The sequence below is a fragment of the Typopeltis vanoorti genome, chromosome 4, assembly GCF_054136105.1.
Source record: "Typopeltis vanoorti isolate ZY-2024b chromosome 4, IOZ_Tvanoo_1.0, whole genome shotgun sequence".
Classification (NCBI taxonomy): domain Eukaryota; kingdom Metazoa; phylum Arthropoda; class Arachnida; order Uropygi; family Thelyphonidae; genus Typopeltis; species Typopeltis vanoorti.
In genome coordinates this window covers 155,984,885-156,002,271 of record NC_143552.1, presented here as the reverse complement: position 1 = coordinate 156,002,271, position 17,387 = coordinate 155,984,885, and the positions used below count along the sequence as shown (strand labels likewise).

The following is a 17,387-nucleotide window of genomic DNA, read 5'->3' as shown; positions in this document are numbered from 1 at the left end:
ACTTGAATATATCTTGGCCAGTTTATAAAAACTTAGTTTCAAGATTTCCTTTTTATTCTTTACTTATTCCTTCTTGAAACATATTATTTCCACTATTCCTTTTTCGGAATACAATAAGGAATTTCCTTTTGACTGCCGCACACAAAAAATCAAGTTCCTTCTAACTTGAATATTCCTCGGCCAGTTTATAAAAACTTAGTTTCAAGATTTCCTTTTTCTTCTGTACTTATTCCTTCTTGAAACATATTATTTCCACTATTCCTTTTTCGGAATACAATATGAAATTTCCCTTTAACTGCCGCACACAAAAAAATCAAGTTCCTCCCAACTTGAATATTCCTCGGCCAGTGTTCTAAAAAACTTTCCGAACGCTCTCTTGTTTACCACTGTAACTTGGATACGCAACGCTTTCTTGTCAGCTGTCAATCAAACATCAAGTTCACTCCGGGAGCATGCGCACTTCAACAACGTCAGAAACTACGCATTGTAATAATATGGCTGACTCGCTGTATCCACCAACGCTGAAGAAAGTCTTTCATAAACACAAAATTCAACATTTAAAAATACAACAAACTTTCTTATAAATAATACAAATAATCAATTTAGTAAGTACTTCAATATTTTTACTTCTTTACATATTACTTCTAACATAATATTTTCATAACGAGCACATCACAAGTGCAGACACTGCGTGTATGAAAACAAAAACTAACAAGCAAAATTAATATGTAAAAATATTCAGAATTTATAATATGATTATTTTTACATTGTTTTATAACATTGATTACAGAAGATCTTGATTCTGGAATTATTTGCTTGGGGTACAAGTTTTCTTCAATTAGCTCTGGGATATTACAGCATTGATAGAGCACAATAATCTAATGAGGAAGTTAACAGTCTAATCACAAATGACAAGAGTGGAAGACCATAAGATGGTTTATAAGAAGGCTTGGTGAGGTGATTTGAATCTGTCAACTTGAGATCCATTCATTTGTATACTTAGTAATAATATAGGATGAGTTCACCACATCCGTCAGTACAAAATACATTCACATATTGGAATTAATTCATAAATTACACATTTGATGGATAACATAGTTTATTAATTACATATGAAATATACCATGTTTTCCATCTGAAGTCATGCTCCATACTTGCTGGTGAGCTGTTCTTGCTCGGTTCTTTATGTATTACATACCTGTTGATTTCATTTCATTATACTGTGAACCTTGTCCTTCTGCTCTCCTTTCCCATTTTAGACACCCCCCCCCCCCCTTTCCTTTTAATGATGGCTGTCCCCCAAATGAAGAGGAATACGTTTTTTAAACTCTGTTGTATCCATTATATTTCGTCATAAGCATAAAACTCTCCATGTGCATTCATTTGAACCTGACTGCTACTCCTACAGATTACCACCATGTTACAGTTGTGCCATAAAGAGTGAACACTGTCATTCATATACTCACACATTACATACCAATAAATAGCTCATTAATCAGCTTTTGGTTTCCTTCCTACATTTTGTCAGTTTCATTTGTTTTCTCTTTTACTCCTGAACTCTCAAATTCTCATGCACCTTTCTGTCCTGGAATATTAGTTTTCTCCAATTACCTACCATAAGAATAATTTAATCCATATCATCATCATCATCATCAAATTCCTGCCATGTACCCTCAAGGGGTGTACAGGATATGACAGTACTACATGAAAAAATTACATCATTACTAACTTCCTATCTACAATTTTCCTCCAAATCAGTCTGTTACTTGTCAAGACTCCAACATTATCAGATCTTATATTTCTATCGTCTAAGACACTTTGTACCGTATCAATCCACCTATATCTTGGTCTTCCTCTGGGTCGTTTTCCTGCCAACCTGGCATAGTACACTTGTTTTGCTAATCTTTCCTTTCCCATTCTATTTAAGTGACCATATCACCTAAGATTAGCTCTGCTAATGCATTCCTGGATGCTGACAATGTCAAGTTCTTTCCTAACATCTCATTTTTAATATGATATTGCCATTGATGCCATCTGTTCACGCCTCTAATCTTTCTCAGGACTCTCATATCTGCGGTCTCTAGTCTTTGGTCAAGTGTTTTACTTCTGACCCAGCTCTCAGATCCATAAGTTAAAACTGGTTTGAACACTGTCTTGTATACAGCTAATTTAGTGTTGCGACTAATTTCTCTGTTATTCCATATGAATTTATTCAATTGACTTCCCACCATACCAGCTTTGCTGATTCTGTTGTCTATTTCTATATTTAGTTTACCATCTTCAGTAAAAATTGTGCCTAAGTAGCTGAAATGTTTTACTTGTTCCACAGGTTCTCCATTCACAACACAGTTGACATTTTCAATGATTCTGCCTATTTTCATTGTCTTTGTCTTTTTATTGCTAACCTTCATACCATGTCTATTACAACAGCAATTGAATTTAGTCAGAGAATCTTGCAGACTTGTAGCAGATTTATTTAGAAGTATAACATCATCCGCATAAAGCAAAGAGCTGACATTAACATCTCCAATTTTGATATCAGGTTTAATACCACTTTCCTTCATAATGTGATCCATATAGATAATGAATAACAGAGGGGATAATGTACATCCTTGTCTCACACCAGATTTAACATTAAACCATCTTCCTGTACTTCCTTCAATTCTAACTGCTGACTTACAACTCAAATAAAGACTAAGTATTGCTTGATATAATGCCCCATTGACACCATATAATTGTAGCGTATTGAATAGCTTCTCACTTGGCACCTTGTCATATGCCTTTTCCAAATCGACAAAACTTAAATACAGATCTTTGTTATATTCCCATGCTTTCTCGGCTATTTGTCGTAAAGTGAAGATCTTATCCTGAAAGCCTCTATTTGGCCTGAATCCAGCTTGCTCTTCACCAAGCTTTTCTTCCACAATTCTTCTCAACCGTTTCTCAAGTATACTTGCATAGATCTTGCCAGGAACACTCAGTAGGGAAATACCTCTGTAATTCTCACATTCAGTTTTAATTCCCTTTTTATATATGGGTACTATGAGAGCTCTACTCCAATCATCAGGAATTCGTCCCTCTGTCCAGGCTTTCTGAACTATGCAGTGCAGCCACTGTAAGACTTTTATACCACCATACTTCAGCATTTCTGATCGAATATCATCTACTCCTGCTGTCTTTCCACATTTCAAGCCTTTGATGGCTTTTTCTACTTCAAGTATGGATATGTATTCCTGACTGCATACCTGGTCAGTGTTTTTTATCACTGTGCTGTCATCACTGCTTGTTTCATTTAGCAGTTTTTCAAAGTAATTACTCCATACTTCAAGGATATCTTTTTCTCCTGTTTTCATGTCACCTTTATCATCTCTAACTCCTTTTACAGCACTCTTTCTTCCATTCCTAAGCTTTTTCAACAACCTCCAGAATATTTTGTAACTTTCTTGATATTAATTTTCTATATTCTTGCCAAAGTCCTCCCATGACTTTTGTTTAACTAGTTTTACACACTGTTTAGCTTTCTTACATTTGTCTCTGTATTCTGTAAGAGTAAAAGCTGACTTATTTGCCAGGATCTTTTGATATGCTTTCTTCTTTTCCTTCACTGCCTCTTTAACTTCCTGTGTCCATCAAGGAGTTCTGATTTTTTTATCCTTCCACACAACCTCACCACATGCCTCTCTGGCAGAATCAATCAATGTTTTCTTCAGAGTTTGCCACTGAATCTCCAAGGTTTGATTCCTGTTCTCAAACTCTTTCATTTTCTTTTCAAATATCTTTCTGTATTTTAGTCTACAGTTCACATCTGAGAGCTGCTCAACTTTTATTCGCTTTAAAACTTTCTTACATGTTATTCTTTTTGATATGAAATTCAATTTTATCCTGCTCAAGACTAAATACTGATCACTTCCAATTTCAAATCCTCTGTACACTCTGGTGTCCTGCACCAGGGAGAAAACATCACTATCAACAATAACATAGTCAATGAGACTTTTCTTATTCCTAGCCTCCTCTCTCCATGTGAATTTGTGGACATTTTTATGTTGGAACATGGTGTTAGTAATAACCAGTCCATGTCCTGAGCAGAAATCCAACAGATATTTGCCATTATTATTAGCTTTGCTCTTTTCTCCAAATTTTCCCAAAATATTTTTGTATGTCTCACAATCATTTCCTACTCTGCTATTTAGATCCCCAACAAGGACCAACTTTTCCTTTTTCATTGTGTCAGTTGCTTTTTCTAAAGCGTCAAAAAATTTCTCCACTTCTACCTTAGTAGAACCTTCTGTGGGACCATAGTCACAAATAAGACTCATTGTCCAGTTCCCTATTCTCATATTTGCCCACATTACTCTACTTGAGATTGCCTGCCATTCAAGATTAGCCTCGTATTTTGTGTTGAATACTATGGCTACTCCTTCTTTTCCTTGATTTTCATTGCCTGAATATAACATTTTGTATTTATTGCTCAGAAAGATCTTACCGGTTTTTGTCTTTTTTTGTTTCAGTCACCCCTGTTATGTCGATCTGGTACTTATCTAATTCCTCAGCTAGCTCCATTTCTTTGCCATTCAGGCTTCTTACGTTGATGGTACCGATCTTTAACTCTGGTGATGTTGAGTTGGGGTTTGTTTTCAGATTTGTTCCAGTTGCTGACTTTTTGCTGTTCGACCGTTGTTCCCTGGCGAAAACAACGGGGGCCTTGTTTAACTGGGCGATGGCACAGCCAGCATGAAATTTTGTCATGTTGTGCCATCATTTTTTATTTTGGTTTATCCAATAAGAATACAATTTGGTTGGCTAAATCCCAAAATGCCAGCCCATCCTTGTTCGTTCAATATCAAAGTAGATACCCAACAGGGTGCACCACGAGAAGGTGAGGATTGGACCTTAGGTCAGAAGCCCTGGTCGGTTCTCCACATCCTTTAAAGGCTATGTGGAGGTCTCCTCTCAGTTATACAGCTTTGACCCTTAAACACCCCATTTGATCCATATTATAGATAAAATTCCGTATAATTCTCTTGAATTATGGATTATTTATTTTCATTTTACTTACTGCAGTCTTTTGAAAAATTACTTACTCTTACAAGTTGTTTGCTATCCAAAATTTAAGTTAGATATACAGGGTGTTCGGGATAAATTTGACAGTTTCGTAAGGAAAAAGAAAATCTTCTTTGTATCTATTAAATTTAATGAATTGACAAAAAAACATTACAGGCAGAGTTAATTACAATACTATCAACAAGATTTACTCAAAATAACCACCATTAGCATCGATCACAGCTTCAATTTTGCTTCGGAACCTCGAACAAGCTGATGCTACAGTCTCCCTGGGAAGGGCCGCAAAAACTGTTTTAATTTTATCCATTAACTGGGCTTTTGTATTACTGGAAGTGCGATTGGTGTCTTTTTCAACTGCGCCCCATACAAAATAATCCATGGGGTTAAGGTCTGGGGAGTTTGGAGGCCAAACATTTGGACTGGTGAAGTCGTAGAAATTTTCAGACAACCATTTTTGACTTTTCCCAGAGGTGTGGCTAGGGGCCGAATCCTGCTGCCATACATACGGCCTACCATTGGCTACCCTTGTTATCCAGGGCTTGACTACAGTTAGAAACTCCACGAACAAAGCCCGAATTCCAATGCCAGGGTTCTTCAACACCTGTTCCTGCAGATTTGCGAGGAATTCTGCTGTACGAACGCAATCAGATCGTCTGCTAGGGATCTTTCTTCTTGCTACATCCTCGTAGTCACCATTGCAAGTCTCTAGTTCATGCCTGATTGTTTTACTGTATTCAGGGAGCATTGGGCAGCAGTCGTAATATCCTTATTTTGATGGCGGGCACGAATCATCATGATACAAGTTATTCTCTTCCATGATTCAGGTGGGTTCCAGCTATCCATCCTTTCTGACATCTTGTATATGAATGAAGAAGGGTCCAAACTTTTAAATGAAGAGAAGTGTGTGTTAATACATGTAACTTACGGAAAAATATAATTAATTATAAATATGTCAAATTTATCCCGAACACCCTGTATATATATATATATATATATACTCGAGGGCTCTGCCCCTGGTGCCTACGGCGCTCAACACCCGAGTTTCGATACGCGAACAGGGGAAACCTGCCCCTCTAGCGCCCAATTCCCCGGAGTTGAGGAAAGCAATGGCTAACTACCCTGTAGAAACCTGAAATCTGCTCATGTTCTAGAACAAATGGTTTATTAGATAAGAAGAATGAATAATTCATGATACTTTTTTGGATCTTGCCAAGGCATTTAACAAGATTCCTCGAAGGGATAGGTGTGTAAAATAAATTTGCAATGTGGATAGGAGAGTAGCTGCAGAAAGTGATGTATGGAGGTATTAAGTCTAAGAGAATGAAGGTGACTAGTGGTGTATCACCGTGTTCTGTACTCAGGGATGGACTAGGTGGAATAAGGGACATAATCGATATAGAATCCCTTGCTGAGATGAACTGACTAATACAGTGGTTAATGAGTGTCAATTTAATGTTTTCAAATGTGAGGTAATATATGTTGGGCAAAGGATGCTCAAGTGGTTAAAGATTAGGGAGCACATTACTTCCAGGGTTGTCATTTCTTGGATAACTGCTATGTTCCCGCTTGACAAGGTTTGTTAAGACTACGTTTTGACTGTGTGTAGGTATGTTCACCAGAGTTTTGAGAACATAGGGAGATAACTAAAAAGATCTGGAGGCATAATGGAGATCTTCCCCTGGTCCATCCCTGAGTGTAGAATACTGCGATACACCACTAGTCACCTTCATTCGCTTAGACTTAATACATCCGTACATCACTTTTTGCAGCCGCTCTCCTATCCACATTGCAAATTTATTTTCCACACCTATTCCCATATAATTGTACACATAAGGAGAGAGATTGGAGAAATGTGGACTTCATACTTTGATGAATAGATGGATGAGAGAATATATGACAGAAACAAACAAAAAGTTAGTAAGTGATATTTGCAGTATAGATAGAAGCGAGATTTTGCAGCTTATTGGCATCGTCACTGTACTGAGGATTTGGCTATATGAAGCACATAATGTCATACTTGTTTACATGACAAGTGGTGAATCTGGAATGAACTATCAGTACATATTCTGTGTGTATATTTTTGAATATGTTCAGAACGAGGTATGACAGGTATTTAAGTATGATTGACTAAAATGGCCTTCCCTTGATGAGTCCTTGGATTCCCAGTAGGTGGGTACATATGTTATGTAGGCTCCTGCTAAGGGCTCATCAAGGAAAGGCCATTTAATATTTTCAAGTTGAAGTGGGGAGGTCAAATCTGGGAGATAACTAAGTACAAAATTATATATATGATCCTTTATTAAAATCAGTCAGGAATAAAATAAAAACTTATGCTCTGAAAGCATAGAATGCAGTATGTTCACTTTTATTTAATTATTTATTACTGATGGTTTTGCTAACAAATTATTTCTTATTGCCTTTCACGTTCTTTAATAGATGGATGATTACTTCTCAACTATGAGGAAAATAGTTGAAAAAAGACAAACTACTTCCAGGGTCCGATTTATGTTGCAAGATATAATTGAACTGAGACAGGTAAGAATTTTTTAATTGTCCTTTGTACTGAAATGGAATGAACCTGATTACAGTCAGCTCTCATTATAGCAAACACTTCAATTCTCACTATGCTTATCTAAAAGAAATTCACTACGCCAAAACTACCGAAGAACCCAGACCCAGCTAAAAGACATAATATGCTGATCTTATAGCCTTAGTTACTTTAAACATAAATCCAAACAAACCCTATGAGCTTGTTAGTGAGAGTTGACTGCATAATTAAGTTAAAAACAAATAAGTTAATATTTTTTCTAAGCTAAAGATTTCATTACGAAGAGTATTTTTAGGAATAATTTTATTTTATCACCTGCTTGTGTTCATATTGCTCTCCATCTGTAGGTGTATAACGTTCCACTCTAGATGGATTTATCATCATTAAATTCAGTGTTTATTAAATTGAAAAAAAAAAAAAATCAGATTAGACTGCTGATTCCAACATTTTCATCCATTTTTTTACCATCTGAAACACTAAAAATACAAGACTCACAGTGCAGACAATCTGCAATTTGTGCCTACCAGTTGTTATTGTTGGATTCTGCAAATATAGAGATTGGAGTAATTATTATTTGCTTCAGAATCCAATATGATCTTCCATCACAAAGGCTAGACTTGTAAATATTATTTAATGTAAACAACTTATTTTACAATTTAATATTCATATAACTACCATTAATTTTATCTAATATTTAATTAATTAATCAAAGATATATGTATTAATAATGAAAAGACTGTATTAAATATTATTAAGCTATTTTATTTATTACTATATTAATATTATAAGAACTTGTATTTGATAATTTAACTGCGCATTAATTGAAATGTAAATATTCTCTATTTATTCCTATTTGTAGAAGTTTGACGTTATGCAATAGCTCAATTTTATTATATTTTGTTTTGTTGTCATGGAGACGCATGTAAGTAAGCGAGCGCAAGTTGGAACACCACGTGAGGAGAATGTTGAAAGCTTATTGAAAACAGTTTTAGTTAAAGAAAGAGAGCACGTGAACAATTTAGGTGGGAAGAATGGATATAAAAAGGGAAGAACGCTGAAAATATAGAGAGATTAGATTATTATAGATTAAGAGAGAGAGAAAGGAGAGAATTGGCATTAGGTTGGAATCGGAGCATTCAGCATTCGGGAATCACAGTGCGATAATAGAGAGTCGGCGAGTCACTCAAGCAGCTAAATAAAGTCTACTAGTCGAGAGGCGGTTAGCTAATAAGTTGTAGAATAACAATTATAGCTACGGAAGACAGCTGAGTGATTACTAAATAGACTAGCGATACCTGAGTTGAAATTTAATTTCAGGGCCGACCTTCAAGGACACACAGAATCTTGAAATAAAGCACGGAGTTATTAGCGAATAGTAGAGGTGGTAAAGTTGAAGTTTACCGTTAGCTGTGCTTAGAATTTTATTGCCTAAAGAATTAAATGAATGCAGGAAGAATGAATAGCTGTGCATTTAAAACCTCAAGTTAAGGAATTATTGTGTATTGCCTTAATTCATAAGTGATCAGTAGTATTTCATGCAAGAACATTTGTTTATGTGTATAGTGACCAACGATTAATTCAGTTATTGCTTAGAAGATTTATTTAATGAGTGCCGTATCTGTTTAAAGTGTTTACAGTTATAAAAAGTGTTTACGTATAAATAGATGAAGAAAAAAGATTATCAGTAAGATTATTCCAACCATTAATATTTCTAAACAGAGAAGTGTGTGAGTTTCATCCTAGAATTTCCTTATATTAACAGTAATTATTGGTGAGAATTAACTGAAGTGTAAAATTAAAAGTGTTTGTTTGTGAAGAGGTGTGTTACTGCAATTTTTATTGTATTTGGAACTTGAGGAACTGCAAGAAGACTGTAATAGAGATAGCAGAATTACCATTGTCTGAGTTTGTATGACTGTATTGTCAGGAAGGCTGAAGTGTTTCTAATAACTTAATTACTGATTTGAAGTTAAGTGTAAAATTTGTGATTTTAAAATTAAATGTTTGTTTTTGTTAATCAAAAGTTGTATTTTGCCTGAATCTCTTTTACTGCACCATTCATAAAATATTCGAACCAAAGCGGTGAATTAAGTAAGTCAAATATACTCGCCCTAAGAACATCGTAGTTACTAACAAGTCAGATCCAACATTATTGCTATTATTATCAGAAACCTCCAGGCAAACAAGAACTCATTGAGGAAGGCTATACATTGCCCACACCAGCTGCCATACCTTCTCCTAAACTCATTTACACTAGATGAACTCACTACTTCAACATACTATTCCACGCACTGACAGTTCTGTGTGAGAAAAATCTGCTCTCACCCTGTTCTTAACTGCCCACTTACACTTCCAAGGCTGCCTCTTAGCCTCCCCCCCCCCCACCTTACATATAACAAAAAATTCCATCAACATATTTCTTATAATGACCTTTTAGTAGTTTTTAGATTTCTATCTTATCATCCCTCTTTCTTCTTTCTACTGGTGTCTGTGGCATACCACACCCTCAATATACCCTCATAATATACAGTACATTCCATTATCATGATATCATCTTTTTTACTCTTATTTGGACCCCCTTTCTGCATCTTCTTCTTCCCATTTGAACCCACTAGACCAAACCTGCATATAGTAGCCCACGTACACTCATGTAACTTCAGTATCCTTACATGTCAATGTTATTGCCATTATTCTCTGAATTGTATTTACAATTTTTGCTATGTGACCTTTGAACTTCAACTTCCTATTCATCATAGGAAAAGGATCTCTTTCACAGGATCTCTAGCCTCATCAGTTTCTCCAAGCATAATCCCACCAATATTATATGCCATTGAATATCTTATCATGCCAAAATGCATAACTTTATACTTACTAACATTGGAATGCACCCATTATTGTTGGCTCTCACTTCCAGGCTATTTAAATCACCATCTAAATGTTTTACATCAATAGCATCTCTTGCCCTGCCTATTTTTGCAACAACAAACAATTGGTCATCTCCCTTCAGATCTTTATCGTCATCAAATGCCTGACATGTACCCTCAAGGGGTATACAGGATAGTGTGATAGGAATATATGAAAAACTTACATCATTACTAACTTCCTATCAACAATTTTCCTCCAAATCAGTCTGTTACCCATCAAGACTCCAACATTATCAGATCTTATATTTCTATCTTCTAAGGCACTTTTTACCGTATTAATCCACCTATTTCTTGGTCTTTTTCCTGCCAACCTGGCAGAGAACACTTGTTTTGCTAATCTTTCCTCGCCCATTCTGTTTACGTGACCATACCATCTGAGATTAGCTATGCTAACAATGTCAAGTTCTCTCCTAATATCCTTGTTTTTAATATGATATTGCCATTGATACCATCTGATCATGCCCCCTGATCTTTCTCAGGACTCTCAAATCTGTGGTCTCTAGTCTTTGGTCAAGTGTTTTATTTCTAACCCAGCCCTCATATCCATAAGTTGAAATTGGTTTCAATGTTATTTTTGTACACAGCTAATTTAGTGTTTTGACTAATTTCTCTCTTATTCCATATAAATTTATTCAGTTGACTCTCTACTATACTTGTTTTGTTGATTCTGTTGTAGAAATAACAAGTTAAATCTATAGTCCTCTTGGCTGAGTGGAGAAGCTTTCCATTTTCTGCCACTCAAAAAATCCAAACCCAAAGCATAGTCCGTGCCTTCATCAGATTCATTACCATGCTCATTGACATTTCTATCACTATGCCTGCACAGCACACCCTAGCTGAACTTGACACACACACACACACACACACACACACACACACACACACACACACACACACACACACACACACACACACACACACACACACACACACACACACGCGTGCGCGCGCGCGCGCATTCTTAGCATTCCTCCCATGATGATCTAGTTTCTCTGACTAGCTGTATTAGATCTCACACCAATAAATAATTTCTTCAGGCACCTGTTTTCAAACCCATTCACATGTAAGATATCCTTCTTATTATTACACTATTACTAAAATGACATTATCATTAAATGTTTTCATCTTTTATTTGATTATGGTTTTAATATTTGTTTTCTGTAATATTTTCAATTCACTCGAATTTCATGATTCTTACTTTGGTTAGATCTTTATTTTTCAATATTCCTGAATTTTTCACCACCCTGGTACTTTATTAGCTTTTTATTCAGTAATATGAAAGTTAGTTTAGATAGAATAAACTTAGAAAGCTTATTTCTAACTCACCCCTCAGATCCATAAGTTAAAATTCGTTCGTACACCATCCTATACAGCTAATTTAGTGTTTTGACTCATTTTTTTCTTATTCCATAAAAATGTATTCAATTGACTTCTTATTATGCCAGCTTTACTAATCCTGTTGTCTATTTTCATATTTAACTTACCATCTTCTGAAAATTGTGCCTACATAGCTGAAATGTTTTACTTGTTCTATAGGTTCACCATTCAGGATACAGTTGATGTTTTCACTGTTTATGCCTATTGTCATTATCTTTGTCTATTTATTGCTGATTTTCATACCAAATTTATTACAACAGTTATTCAATTTAGTTCTGGATTTATTCAGATGTATAATATCATCTGCATAAAGTAAAGTGCTAAATTTAGCATCGCCAATTTTGATATTAGATTTTATACCATTCTCCTTCATAATGTGATTCATATAGATAATGTGCACCCTTGTTGCACACCTGATTTAATATAAACCAGCTCCCTGTACATCCTTCAATTCTAACTGCTATCTTACAATTAAATAGACTATGTATTGCACGATATAGTGTCCCATTTATAGAGCTTACAAGAGCTTTTCTCTTAGCTCCTTGTCATATGCCTTTTCCAGATCAACAAAACCTAAATACAAATCCTTGTTATATTTCCAAGATTTCTCCTCTGTTTGTCTTGAATCTAGCTTGTTCTTCAAGCTTCCTTTCCACAATTTTCCTTAACTGTTTTTCAAGTATACATGCATAAATCTTACCAGGAACCAGCAGGGAAAGATGTTGAAAGGTTTTCCACTTGGTTATATTATAAATTAAAGATGCCAAGAAATTATATTCTCGGTTTCATCGTTTATCCAAGTGTAAGCAAACAAAGTTTGCACATGAAATAACTTCATAACGGGGCAACTTGTATATAAAGGCTAATAACTTCACATCAATTGCTTTAGTGATAATTAATACTTAAGGAATTGACAGTGTACACTAGAAATATAAATTTAAATCACCTTTAATATATGCTTTCCGATATTTCGGCAACGTCACGTTGCCATCTTCATGGGAACTTAAGATAAAGACACATGCACGCAAGTACTACATAACAGCAAATTAGAAACGAAGCGAGGAAGCTACCGTTTTCCTAAGGTCCTGATGGTGCCCCTTGGCAGGCTATATTGGGTGTTCTTGGCCTTTGGGCTGAAGTTTTGATGTATGTTTCCCAAATTTGGGGCAGTCTCATGCATCCAAATTTGTTGAGGTTTGGCATGTTCCTAAGGGCTGAGGCTGATTCCACAAATAGTCTTTCATATTTGAACTTGCTGCGAGGTATTATTGTGGCTTTCTTCCACCTTATTCTGTGGCGAGTATTAAGAGCATGGTCTGCAACCCCAGAGTGGCTGTACTGGTGAAAAAATTAAAATACTCTAGATTAGAGGTAGATTTTGCTTTAGTATCCCATAATTGCAATACACATATCCTTACAGACATGTATGATGCTATGCATTATAGGAAGAACCACTACCCAGACCAATTTCAACCTTTATTGAGATGAAAACATATAGGGGTGCTCATCATAGGCCTAGAGTAGTTAGCAGATAGGTGCAAGAGAGCCTGATAGTATTAGGAGAAAGAAAAGACACATAGATGGTATTAGAGATAGAGAAAAGGCTTCAGTTCTTTTATATCATCATAAATAAGCCAAAGACTAAATTAAGGGGATAAAAATCCCGTATTATTTTACAGCCAGAATGCAAAACTCTGATATCGAAAACTATGATCCAAGAGTTTCATGCCAAAACTCTTAGATTGTAGTTTTCGATCTCAGAGTTCGCATTCTGGCCATAATATAATAAGGGATTTTTATTCCCTTAATTTAATTAACTTCACCAGAAAAAATAGTCATTTGGTTTTTTATCTAAGCCAAAGGCTATTAGTTTTCCTTTTTCCCCAATCTCATATAGATGAGTGATACCCAATTTGTTAGCCTTATCTGAGTTAACTGCATTGGGCTGATCTTTTCTGCCTGGAATTGCTCTCCAGTCATCCCTGTAATTGACTGGAAGATCACATTGAATTAAGACAATGGAACTATTTAATAAACCTCTCATAATAAGAATAGACAGAATTGAGGTCTCATAAGTGGGGGGGCTAGACTCAGAAGTGATGCAAAGGTTGAAGTAATGTAGAAGTCATATTTCCATATACAAGTAGCTAAAATGTGTCACACCTTATTATTAAAATACTCTAGATTAGAGGTAGATATTGATAGTTTTTCCACATTATATTATAAATTAAAGATGCCAAGAAATTATATTCTTGGTTTCATTCTTTATCCAAGTGTAAGCAAACAAATTTTTGCACAGGAAGTAATGAAGTTACTTCATGTTCATCTACTCCAGCAGACTTTCCACATTTTAGGTTTTTGATGACTTTTCTACTTTAATTATGGATGTATTCCTGATGGGGTTTTCTATCACTGTGCTGCCACTTCTTGTTTCATTTAACAATCTTTCAAAGTAATTACTCCAGACATGTAGAATATCTTTATCTTCATGACTGTAACTCTTTTTTTTGAATGTTAGTCAAGTGAGTTTTAATTTATCGTTCTACATGTTTCACCAATTTTTGCTATCGGCATCTTCAGGGAATACAGTTGGTAAGCTATATGAAGGTAACAGACTAGGTTTTAACTGACAGTTCTAATTCATACAAAATTAGTATTGTGCGAGACAAAGCGCGTGTCTCGGGAACATGATTTATTTGTTACGAGACATAATGTAATTGCCGTGAAAGTTCATTTCTTTGATGTTTAGTGATCTAATTAAAGCTTTCCAAATTTCCGGTAGGATTAGACCTTGATTCTCGTTTAGGTTTCCTGTTGGACGGGCGACTGTAGCAGCCTCCTTGAAGGTTCTGGAATGGTAGTTCTCTTCTATATAGGGCATATGACTCTTATTCCACTCATTGAGATGGTTGGTAGAGGCAAAGTGGCAAGAAAGGAATGAAATATCCTGTCTGTTGTTTCTGACATATCCTATGTGTTCTTTCTGTCTTGTTTCGAATCTTCTAGAGGTCTGATCAACGTAACTAACACCATAGGAGCAAGGTATATTATATACTCCAGAGTACTTGTGCAATGGATGAGGGTCTTTCGGTGATCTTAAAAATTTCCGAATAGTATTGACCGGCTTGAATGCTACTCTAATATTGTGTGGTTTTAGAAGGATAGCCAATTTTTTGGAAATACTGCTGACAAATGGAATAGTTATAGTACTGGTGTATTGGGTGTCATAATGTTGTCTTTGTGGTATATCCAAAAAGAGAATCTTGTTGCAGAGTCTTTTTGGATAACTATTTAAGGATAGCTCTCTGGATATTGTAGTTAATTCTTTTTGTAAGTCATCTTGGTCTGTTGTGTAATGTATAGCTCTTTTCTTAAGCATATGGATAATGCTAAGTTTCTGGGATATATGATATGACGAGTTGAAATGGAGGTAACGTCCAGTATTCATAGGTTTTCTATACACAGACAGATTGATACTATTATTGGTTTGTTTCTTTATTAGGATGTCTAGGAATGGAAGTTTTTCATCTTTTTCAATTTCTAATGTGAATTTGATGGTATGGTGGAAACTATTGATTTGGTTGAGATAATCCATTAGTAGTTCTTTCGTATGATTCCAAATGATAAAGATGTCATCAATATATCTGTACCAAGTTTTCGGTTTGGGGGTAATGTGAGATAAGATTTTATCCTCTAGGTCTTCCATGAATAAGTCAGCACAAGAAGAAGAGAGGGGGCTACCGATGGCTAATCCGGTAAGTTGTTTGTAGACTGTTTTTTGCCAAATTAACGTTTTCTGGATTGTCATCATGTTGTCTCTTTGGATATACCACAAAGACAATGTGATGACACCCAATACATCAGTACTATAACTATTCCATTTGTCAGCAGCATTTCCAAAAAATTGGCTATCCTTCTAAAAACCACACAGTGTTAGAGTAGCATTCAAGCCGGTCAATACTATTCACAAATTTTTAAGATCACCGAAAGACCCTCATCCAGTCTACAAGTACTCTGGAGTATATAATATACCTTGTTCCTGTGGTGTTAGTTACATTGGTCAGACCTCTAGAAGCTTCGAAACAAGACAGAAAGAACACATAGGATATGTCAGAAATAACAGACAAGATATTTCAGGCCTTTCTGGTCACTTTGCTACCAACCATCTCATTGAATGAGATAAGAGTCATATGCTCTATATAGAAGTGAACTACCAATCCAGAACCTTCAAGGAGGCTGCTTCAGTCACCCGTTCAACAGGAAACCTAAATGAGAATCAAGGTCTAATCCTACCGGAAATTTGGAAAGCTTTAATTAGATCACTAAACATCAAAGAAATGAACTTTCACGCCAATTACATTATGTATCGTAACAAATAAATCATGTTCCTGAGACATGCACTTTGTCTCGCACAATACTAATTTTGTATGAATTAGAACTGTCAGTTAAAACCTAGTCTGTTACCTTCATATAGCTTACCAATTGTATTCCCGATAGCAAAAATCGGTGAAACGTGTAGGACGATAAATTAAAACTCACTTGACTAACATTCAAAAAAAGTGTTATAGTTATTATAAAGTAGTCAAGAAAGAAAATCACATCTTTATCTTCAGTTTTCATGTCACCTTTATCATCTCTGATTCCTTTCACATTACTTTTTCTTCCATTTCTATGGAAATGGAAGAAAAGCATATTAGCCTTCAGTTGGCAAAATATTAGCCTTCAGAATATTTTGCCAACTTCCCAATATTTATTTTCTATGTTCTTACCAGTCTTCCCATTACTTTTGTTTTGCCAGTTTTACACAGTGCTTTGCTTTCTCCTCTTTAACTTGCTTAGTTCTACATTATGTCTAATTTTTCTTGCCCTGGAGACAACCACGTGCATCTCTGGCTAAATCAGTCCGTTTTCTTCAGAGTATACAACTGAATCTTCTTTCTCTGTATTCTCTAAGAGCACAAGTTGACTTACTTGTCAGGAACTTTCAATATGCTTTCTTTTTTTCCTTGGCTGCCTCTTTAACTTCCTGATTCCATTATGGAGTTCTGATTTTTTCTATCCTTACAGACAACCTCACCACATGCTTCTCTGGCTGAATCACTTGTATGTTTTCTTCTGCGTTTCCCATTGAATCTTCAAGGTTTGGTTCTTGTTTTCTAACTCTTTCATATTTTTCTTCAATGATGTTTGTGTATCTGAATCTACACTTCACCTGTGGCTCTACTTTGATTTATTTTAAAACTTTCTTACATGCCCTTCTTTTCAATATGAAATTCAATTTATCCTGCTCAAAACTAAATAATGATCACTTCTTATTTCAAAGTCTCTGTATACTCTTATGTTCAGAATTAGTGGGAAAACATCACTATCAACTATAGCATAGTCAATGACACTTTCTTATTTTTGCATCTTCTCTCCATGTGAATTTGTTCACATTTTTATGTTGGAACATGGTGTTAATATTAACTAATCTGCAT

The 17,387-nt window shown here is 35.4% G+C and overlaps 1 protein-coding gene across 5 annotated transcripts in view; it reads left to right on the top strand.

Moving 5' to 3' along the window:
• LOC150107782 (eukaryotic translation initiation factor 4 gamma 3-like) overlaps positions 1-17,387 on the top strand; it is a 949,069-nt gene that overhangs the window by 721,040 nt on the left and 210,642 nt on the right. For all 5 annotated transcript variants that reach the window (XM_090392049.1, XM_090392050.1, XM_090392046.1 and 2 more), the window contains exon 19: positions 7,498-7,596. In XM_090392049.1, the coding sequence (XP_090248175.1) occupies positions 7,498-7,596 (99 nt within the window). The remainder of the gene's footprint in view (positions 1-7,497; positions 7,597-17,387) is intronic.